A 10,460-nucleotide genomic window follows, 5' to 3' on the forward strand; every position below is an offset into this window, starting at 1 on the left:
TAAACAAATTTGTCTACTACCTCAATCGGTTCATCCGCAAGCATGAGGCTAGGGTTCGAGCCCACCCAGTCTTGCAGTAGCACTTTACACTTTGCGGGTGTGAAGCGCATACCAAACTGCGAGGCACAATTATTTAGATTATTTAGTATTGTTTGCATTGCCACGGGGTTAGATTCTAGAAGAGCTATGTCGTCTGCGTACTCGACCACAACATGGCATGTGAATAATCCGGTGGACAAATCAAATAAAATGTCATCGGTGACCACGCTAGGTGTTTCTGACGAAGTAACCAAAAGATGGCATTCAAAAGCGGAGAAGCGAATAAAACCTGATTTGCTTGCCGTGTGAGCCGAACGGAGGACTATGGTGGGAATTCACAAGTTGCGAAAGTGCCCAGCTGTTTAGTTCAAATAGTCAACATGTGGGTAACAAGATGTAGTACCGAGCAAAAACAGATACTTACCATGCAGGAATGTGAAACCGTTGACTCACACGAAGCAATTCGTCCTGATAGGCACGCGCCTCGCGAACACTACCGTGCAAAGTGTACAATTCGGCGACCTGAAGACAGCCACGCACCAAGAGCCGAGTTCCTAACCAAATGTTCAACAGTTCGCTGTCTGTAAGAGAGAGAACCAACAGACGAACGGAGGAGAAACAGTGAAATACCCGAAAACACTGGACATTCTTATCCCTACTTCGGTGAACACAGTCATTTTTGAGTGTGAAACAAATTGGACAGGCTGCCGAAATAGAGATTAGGCAAAGCGAAATGCACGACTGAAGAATGGCTGGCAAATTATGTTAGTTACGTGCGAGTAAAGCAGACTGTTGAGCCAGCCATGGTTGAATGATCGAGTGCAGCTAGTATCACGGAGTTGCAGTTTCGAACAGAGATTTATGAAGTGGGGATTCTCGGCTATCCGGCAAGATAAATTCCAATACTTCAGACATAGTTCACTACACCCAAAGCAGAATGGGGAACCAAACCATGTGCAATCATGTGCGAGTATGCAGTCTTTGGCTCATTTCAACTGGACTGCCACCCGACTCGCATGAACTAATAATGAAGACCAAAGAGGAAACTCATGAAACCCTCAGTAAACTGAGTGTCGTAGTATCTTTGGGTCGGAGTGGCACGTGCCGCCAATCAGCACGTTGGGAGTCGTGCTCCGTTGAAGATTTTACCAAATTACCAATTTAGTGCAATACAATAGATCACTTATTCAAAAAGCAAGGGAATGGGTGGTGAGTCCAGTACATGATTGGTAGGGTTAAAATGAAATTTGCAGGATTCGAAATTTGCAGATAGAATATGAGAAAAGTTTGCCCCGAGGAGAAAATTCACAAATGTCGATGCAAAGTTGACAAGGCCGTTTGTCGCTCAGCGGAGACGGCATGAGTGTATTGCATACAGCAGTGTTAGCACTACCAGTAGTCCACGTTCAGTTTAGTTCAGTTCAGTTTACTTCCTTTAAACCATGAAATAAGGGTACCTCAATTCTAGTTGCTGGTTTCGGTCGCGATGAAAATGGGAGAGCGTGAGAGATATAGCCAAGTATTGGAGGCGATGGCATACTCAGGTAGTTCGTGCTGAACTGACCTAATTATTTGAAGGACCAGAAAACTGGGCAGCTACGTAGGGAAGGCGATTACTTTCCTGTAGAAGCGCCACTAACTCCGTGATGTCTGCTGATGTCATTAACCATTAATGAGTTGAGTTCTGGGAGATTTCATGTAGGGATGTGGCACCTATCGACCCGACTAAGCTTGCTTGGTTAGAACGTTCATACTGGACTGTACATCTCGCTTCCATTCAGCAGAGATGGGCAAGAGATTTACTAGGTGGGCAGTTCTATGGCGCACGAAGTAAATGTTGAGAAACCAGCGTAACATATGGAGCGTGAGTAGCTCATCCATCGCAGGAGAGCTCCTTCTCCTCAAAACCATCTAGCGCACCCCGGCATTGCCAATCCGATGTTACCACCAGACCCACTCAATGCCCTGTGTTACCGATGGTCAAACGCCGAGGCATTGTACATGCCCTGCACCTGGGGACCATGTTTCTGATCTATCGAGCACATACCACAGTTTCCTTGACAGACAAACTGACATCTTAGACGTTGAAAAAATGCACGACCAACTAAAGGTCAGGAGGATGACCTGAACTGAACAGATGGATGTGACAAAACGCGGCCGGGATAAGTCAGTCGATGATTGGTTTTGGTTTGACTGGTTATATTTGAAAGTCTCATTGTAGTTAGCTACAGACGCTATAATAAGCGGCATTAAACTCCAGTCAATGGCGGTCTTACTGAGTTTGGTAGTTGCGGACATCCCCAATGTTCGAGTAGGTTAACAATAGGACTCTTCACGATTCTGCTCCAATTTCCATGACAAAGCAAAGTTCCCCCACCTGCAGAGTAGGGAAGCGTTTGCTCAAAACTGCTTCTGTTGTCGTCGAGCACTGCTGGAGCGCTGTTTTTCACTTGTTCTAAAACGACATGACTTTGCTTTGTCCTGTAAAGCTGGGCGAAACCGCAGAAGGTGCGATCAATACTACCATGGGTTTCAGAGATCTGTTCAGTGTACTCATCTTCTAGAGCCAAGTAAAGAGAATACTGCTCAAGAGCAGACACTCACAATAAAAAAATGGCTTGGAAATCCAGAAGTGATGTGCAGCAGAAAAGCAACGTTGCCAGGCAGTGGTGTCATCATTACCATCAATAATAGCAATATTGGTGCTGAAACTGATGATTCAGTGCTACACAGCCATAAACTCTGTTTGCAAAGGTGGAAAGAAGAAAATGGACGGGAAGGAACTTCCGGCTAACATACCACAATCATTCCGAGGTCCCTAAACTCTTGAACATTCACTTAAGCGACCGGGATCGAAAACGAATTCATGAATGCCATTCAAATTAATTAGTAGCCACATATTGCAACATGTACAAATGAGCGCAGGAAGAGTCACGAGAGCCCTGATCTGGAAGATGGACTCTACTGCAGGCACTTCTACCCCACAGTTCACACCGCCCTGAAGGGAGGACGAAGAGCAACACTGGCTGAGGCATGGACAAGAACACAGCTGGGGCTTTCAAACAAAGCCTGTGGCTTATAAAGTTGCCCGCGGGGAAGAGGGTGGATGCTGACATACTATCGTAGTCGTGTACCCTGTGTGTTCTAACACAGTCCGGGGGCCATGTTGGTTGGATCTCACTGTACTGTCCAATCTGACGTGGAACCTTCCGTTGATATCTGAACGAAGTGCTCCACTACAGCTCAGAAGATCAAAATCAACAAAACCCACCAAAAGTTTCAACCTTTTCATTGAATTGACTGTGTGATTATAATATGGATTTTGAACAGCGGTGATGTGAAAATTAAATGAAGTCAGCTACGAACAGATGACTGTTGCAGTCCGGGTTCACAAGAGATGAAGTCATTTTCGTTTAGTCGGTCGACAGCTACATCAGAAACTGGTTTCATAGCAAATGAGATGCATAAAAAACGAGAAGAGTACTGTGTTTGCCCACCTGATAGGCGTGAGTTGCCCCAAGCAGATGTTTTCGGGCATTCTTCACAATCAGGCTCAGTAAATGGTTTATTTGCAGCATTTGGTGCATTCTCCTTGTTGTCTTCTTTCTCTGCTATGAGTTTTTGGCGAATTTTGCCCAATCGGCTTTCGCAACATTGCCGCATGAATTGTACCAGTGTACGGCCATGCATACGGACTATGACAGCCGCATGAAGAACGGAGTCGGGCAGGTGAACAACCGGTGGACTGGTCTCTGATGTGGACGAAAACTGTGAACGCTGAGGTAGGTTGGTGGCACCAAACAAGCACCTGGCGTGTAGATCAAACCAGTAGAAATATCCTCGAGCACATACGGCAGCCCAAGACTTCCCGACGAAGAAGTCCACATAACGAAACGGTATCAAGCTCATTCGGGCGGAGAACGCAGGCCACTAAACAAAAAAACCCAATAACACAATATACTGAAGAAAGGTCATAATACATGTGAAAGACCAGAGTTATTGATCTGGCCTTATTTATTGGCATTTACTATTCATTTGGTTGTCCATTTATCTGTTTACTTATTACTGGCCTACAAATGAGAGGCCATGAAAAAGGTCCGGATTAGTTCATGCAATGGAGTTTTTCCGATTGACCGTGAAATGCATTTCTTACACCTCTGAGTCATTCAATCGGTGAGTTGACGGTTGGCTAGATAAGCGCTAGTGGCATAACTGATTGGCATAAAAATACTTCACCTCTTCGGTGGAACGGCTTTGAAATAGAAAGGATACGAAACCGTACGTACGTCAAGACTCATCATTATTTCCTTAAACCCTTCAAATTAATAAGTCCATGTGCTATTAGAACACTTGACCGTTATCGATAGACTGAAAACGTCTGGATCACTGATAACTACGTGTGAGTGAGTGAATCACAATTGCTTACAGCGAGTGGTACGCAACCACTATACATGGGCCAGGAGTGCTGCAAAAGTGGTCCGAACCGATGAAACTGAAGCTTTGGCCTGGAATAGAAGAAAGCTAAGTACCCAGCTCAAATACAAAAGCAATTTTAGCTAATAAACCTAGCCTTGATCTGAGTCACTTTTACCAGTAGGACACTACAGTATCTCCATCCATCAACCTCTAAGCCGATGTATTGAGCTCTTCTGACCAATGCCTGAGTACCCAAATCTATCACATCGTGTTTCGACAAGATGACATTTTTCGAACATTTTTAAAGGTGATGAAAGGATTCAATGATACCTTGGTTGACCAAGTCAAACCAATAACTACGTAACAGCGCACGATTTTCGTCGCATCTATTCTGAAATGTCTATGAAGCGATCGGGCACACGCGGTATCTGGACCGTTCACTTAGTGCAAATGAAATTTTTCCTTAAATATGATGAATCGCGGCTGTGTGAGACCATCTTCGTTTGGAGGTTTTGAGGCGATAAACCAGTGTACCTTTCTCAGAAAGCTGACGGTTATGTGCATACAAGATCTTGTGGTTCAGTTTAATCTTCAGAAGACAGATGGTTTACCATCTCAGCCACCATTGGAGCTATCCATGTACACATATCATCGTATCCTGTGTCCAACACGATGATCTCGTTCTCAGTCCAAATTCAAAATTTATTCGATCCGTCCATGCGCTCATACTCGTCAAACAGGTGACCTTTGATTCAGATGGTTGGCGCGAGCGAACAGTAGTCACGCGGCTGTCCGTCCGATAGGTTAGCGCTCACTAGCCGCACGTCAGATTATTAACACCAAAATTTCAAGACGTTCAAGAGGGAGGGCTGTTTCGATACGGCCTAAAAATTCAACTATCCGGAAAATACACCACCTTTTACCCGTAGGGATACGCCACAGGACCACAGCAATGAAAGATGAACGGATGATGAAAGATGAGAAACGGAAGGGAAGGACTACCAGAAGAGCTAGTGGAAGGCAAACGTTTGGCAGCCAAAGCAAAAAAAGACAATCATACCAATGACCACCCAATATCCCACGGAAACCGTCGCATGGGAAAACCATGGACAGCGACTAGAGTTGAGTACTACTTACATCAAAATAGCATTCCAAATAGGCCGAACCTATATCGACAAAAATCGACTGGAAGTGCGCGTGTGGAGTAGGCAACTGTCCGGTCAGAGCGGCCTCGCTGACTGCATCCAGTAAACCACTCTGTTCCTTCAGCTGTTTGACCAAGAGAGCGGCTGCACTTTTCAACGCGGTCGCATCGCTGACTTTCTCCTCCTCAGAAAGCAACTTGGCCAGGAGACGGTTGATGTGAGAAAAAGCAGTATCTAGGAACCGGCCAGACTGCTCGCTCACAGTGAACATTCTGTCCCACACGTGACACTCAACAGAAGCCTAAAAATAAGCCCAAGAAGGAACTGAATAATCAATGCGGTGGAGAAATGTGGACGGACCTGAAGGGTGTCGGATACGTAAACGTGTCTTAAGTCACGGTATCCTGTTAAAGTAAGCTAAGTCGCACTTTACTGATCAGCCACGCAAATAAAGCAAGGTGACGGAAGCACACTGATCACCAACAGAAGGATATGGCTCATTGTTCGTTGACGAGTAGCTAAAGACGCGGGTCGGTGCAGTTAGAGATAACCAAATGGAGGGCGAGAAAAGTGTAAGTGAACTCGATCCTCTTGGACTAACTGAATTGAACAGTCGAATGGACAAACAATCAAAGTAATGGAGATTTAGCACGAATTAGGCTGATCAGCTGCTTTGCGAGCCACGAAAGTAAGGAATAATGAAAAACCCTCGAAAAAGTTACGATCTCAACTACGCCTGAGTTCTAGTGGTCTATAGGCGACAATGATTGTCTTCAGTCATTCCGCAACTAAAAAGAGGTCGAAAAGCAGAGTGATGTAGTGAATTTACCCCAGTTAATTTCGAGTTTTTTTTTCACTTCAGGTCTCGAGATAGCTCAGTGGTTAAGGCAACAGCTTACGGACTGGTGATGCGAACCTAACATTAGCATCTCAACTACTTAGGCCCGGGCAACCTCGTAGTATCACAACCCTCGTACCTCCTTCCATCAGCATGGAAGCTAGGTACCAAAAGGGTTCAACATCTGAGCGACTTTTTCCACTTGTGAATCTTTTGAGAATGTTCGTTTGGTCACCTGTAAACTTTCAAAGCTATGGGTTGAAAAGGACATAGGTCATATGTAAAAAAAAGTTGTCAAGCGACTTTGTGGAGATGGGTGCACATGAGAGACACTGCTGTAGAGTATAACGCGACTGATTACACTCGTATTTGTTACCATTCAGCGCTGTTTTATGCTGTTCTCGCTCTTGTTAGGTCCTACACATTAAGAACGTCATTATTTCTATTGCCTGCGTCAAAATATAACAGGAAATGGAAAATCAGTGGAGATGCAGGCTGACTTACATGACCGTAGATGTTTGCTATCACAGCAAGACACTCCATCTTTGTTAACAAAGGTCTAATCCCTTTCATGGGGGAAAGCGAAGAAGCAGTAAGGCGTTCCATACATTCTTTGATAGAGTCTGCCAGTCGCCTGCTGTTGAAGGCTGTTGGAAGACCTGCATACACCTCATCTGAATTTCGTTCCGAGTAGTCCAAAGGGTTGTCAGAAATACCCAATTTATCAACACCGGAAACGACATCCTGTAACTGAAAACCGAGGTCAAAAAATTCAGTACACCAATCTTACGTGTGCAGTAAGCCTTGAGAATTCGTGCAAAAACGGCTGTAGAGCTGATGCTGTGTCCATGGGACGGATCTAAGACAGACTGACATGCGAGCAGGAGTGCCAGTTGGTGAATTTCGAATGCGGATACAGCAGAGCTGGAGAAAGAAATATTAATGAGATGTTTCGGCTGTAAAAATGTAGAGGGCTTGGAAGTTGCTGTACTGTTTTGCTGCTAATTCGAAGAATTGAGTGGTCTAAAGTGTTCAGCATGACCTTCGGTGTACCAGCAGTTTCACAATCCGAAGTGAACTGCTAGGTCGCAAAAGTTAAAATCGAAGTCAAACTTCTGAAGCAAAGTGAACTGATTATGCTTAATCAACTATACTAGCCGGGCTACGAGCTTCGTATGCTGAGAAGAGTTCCGGTTGAAAGATATCAGGTGGACAATGCACGACCAAGAGAGGCATGAAGAAGTCAAACTTCTGAAGCAAAGTGAACTGATTATGCTTAATCAACTATACTAGCCGGGCTACGAGCTTCGTATGCTGAGAAGAGTTCCGGTTGAAAGATATCAGGTGGACAATGCACGACCAAGAGAGAGAGAGCATGAAGAACATAACAGAAAGGCCTCGGCTGTACCAGTGCACTTCTTTGAGCATGCGGTATAAAAGAACCATCACATTAGTGGTTGGTTGTGATCATCGACAGGGGTGATGTCGTGCAAACGTTGCAAACATTAACCCGCTGTCCCCTATTTCGTCTTTTGAAACGTCCTACTGTATGCCCACTATCTTACACTTCCCGATGCCGCAAGCTACGATAATGCAAACCACCACATATACATGCACCCTTCGCGGTTGTTAGACTGAACTGAACTGAGCTACCTCGACCAGATAGCCAAGTGAATTTCGTTCAAAATATTCTGCCCAACCATCAAAAAATTCCTTGCTGAATACCAGACAACAACTGTGATCCCTGATGGCTTTGCTGTTGAACAAATCAAGTGAAAAAACCTTTTCACTTTTAAATTTTCCCGACCTTCTGGATCCCCGAACTTTCCGATGTGAGCTGTGGAGGAGTCCCGGTTGCAAAGGTTGAAGGAGGTTTGGTTGAGGTGCATCGCCTTGGATCTTTTACTCAAAAGTCTGACTCAGTGCAGTGGGAGACCCTTGTTCCAGCCTCTGACCTAAAAGTCTGAACCGCACGAAAAAACGGTTATTAGGGTTGTCTTGCGGGATCAAAAGCCAAGCCAACAACTCATTGGTTTAACCTGCTTGGCTGCAGAAAAAACGGTTATTAGGGTTGTCTTGCGGGATTTTTCCAAAAGCCAACAACTCATTGGTTTAACCTGCTTGGCTGCAGGGGCTAACCTGGTCCAGGAGCGTAGCGAATAAGGCATAATTATCTGATTCCTGGTCCGGCTGCGTACAACAAGTGAGCAGCAGCATACTCTTGAAAGTAGTTTAACCGCACTGAGTAATGCGCCAGTGATCACGGTCAATCCTTAGACGATCCAAGTGTGCAGTTTTTAGAGCCGTTTTATAGCCCATCCTTCCTCGGAGGAAGGAAGCATCACTGCATTCATAAATATGGTCATGCTAATCGCCCGAAGGAAACGCTTTACTATCTTCACACGCCTACCACAAGAGACTCTACCTGCAGGTCGCATCGCAACACGATTTCTTGTGGCCTGCGGCCTGCTCCTCGTTTGCCTTAATGGTATGGTTGACCAGCTAGTGTAACCCCCAGGATCATTGTAGCACTGAAGCTAGACCAACACAACAAGGTGAGGTCAGGCTCGGTACAAGCGGACAATCAGTTTTACCCCCTCCACATACATGTTGGATGGTGTGCCAAATCTTACTGTGGCTTTGACTGGAAGTACTTGCCATGGGCCTCTAACATAGACCAAGTGCTTAGATAGGCTGACTGGGTACGTAGAAGTCCCCCCATCAAGTATATTCTGTGGATACCCCACTTATTGAACGTTAGTAGCCCAGCTCTGAAACATTTATAATACAGAGGGATAAGTGAAAATATAAGGAGAGAGGCGTCAGCAGAGGCATATCTCCACTTACTCACGGTGCTCGATACATCAAGTAGGGAGAACATGGCACCGCGCAACGGGTGGTGTGATATAACAGCATTTCAGCCGTGATGTTCACGGCTGCACACAAACTTGGATATTGACAGAGCGTCTACACCTTAGCAAAAGGATGAATAGGGCCGCCAACCAAATCCATTGTGAAGATGACATTCAAATGTGGCGACAGAATGATATTGTAAGAGATTGACCTATTTGATCGCCATCCATAGAAGCGGAGAAATCGGAGGTAGTCCGAACCTCAAAGCATCCGTAGTTAGCAATCATGGAAATAAGGATGGCGTCGTTTTCCGCCGGCAAGATAAAAGGCAGGTGTATTTCGGATCGAAATACCGAGGGTCTTCTGGGGAGGAGATTGGTCGGATGTCGGATATTAACAGCCGCTGGTAACAGATGTCCGAAGAACTAATAAAAGCTGGAACTTCAACTTGCGGTAAAACCCAGCCAACCCCACCCGTTTATTGGATATCTGATAGAACTGTGGTTTTGCTGGAGGCCAAGCGATAGATTCCTCATGACTGCAACCACAACTCAACCAGGTGCATCATCTCACGCTAGGTAAAACTAAGTGTCCGTGTAGACGGAGAAGCTTGATGGGCCCGAAAGGTTGCAGAAATGAAAGGGGAAAACTGCTGACAGACTGTTCCACTTGATTCGTTCGACTGGCCCCCGGGAACCTGTAAAATGGTCATGCAGAAATGAAAGGGGAAAACTGCTGACAGACTGTTCCACTTGATTCGTTCGACTGGCCCCCGGGAACCTGTTGTCAAAATGGTCATTTTATAGCCAGTAAAGAACGTTTGCGGGGTTAAGCAAAGTATTTTAAACAATGATTCCATTGACCACCTGATACATCAAATCCGGAATCCTGGCCTTCAACGGAAAGGTAAATATGGAACCACATTCAAACTCGAAAGTGTCTGAGTTTATATCCGTACTCAAGCATCACTGTACTCCTGGTCCTGACGATCATCATCATCATCATCAACGACAGCATGACATCAGTGCTCAACACCAATGCTTCACTGCCGTACAGCCATGACTTATTTGAAAGCCTTATTGTAAAGAAAAGAATAAAGGTGGACGGGGAAGGGACTTAGTGCTAGCTTAACACAATCATTCCGAGGTGCCTACACCTCCAGACATTCA

General features: G+C 45.3%; 1 protein-coding gene across 1 annotated transcript in view; it reads right to left on the minus strand.

Moving 5' to 3' along the window:
• Positions 1–7,188, minus strand: part of T265_15152 (hypothetical protein) — a gene marked incomplete at both ends in the record, with an annotated part of 30,012 nt that extends 22,824 nt beyond the window's left edge. Inside the window, 4 exons of the mRNA XM_009176811.1 lie at positions 464–620; positions 3,537–3,969; positions 5,593–5,901; positions 6,943–7,188. Coding sequence (XP_009175075.1) covers positions 464–620; positions 3,537–3,969; positions 5,593–5,901; positions 6,943–7,188 — 1,145 coding nt within the window. The remainder of the gene's footprint in view (positions 1–463; positions 621–3,536; positions 3,970–5,592; positions 5,902–6,942) is intronic.
• Between the last annotated feature and the right edge of the window lie 3,272 nt (positions 7,189–10,460).

This window comes from Opisthorchis viverrini (assembly GCF_000715545.1).
Source record: "Opisthorchis viverrini unplaced genomic scaffold opera_v5_363, whole genome shotgun sequence".
Classification (NCBI taxonomy): Eukaryota; Metazoa; Platyhelminthes; class Trematoda; order Opisthorchiida; family Opisthorchiidae; genus Opisthorchis; species Opisthorchis viverrini.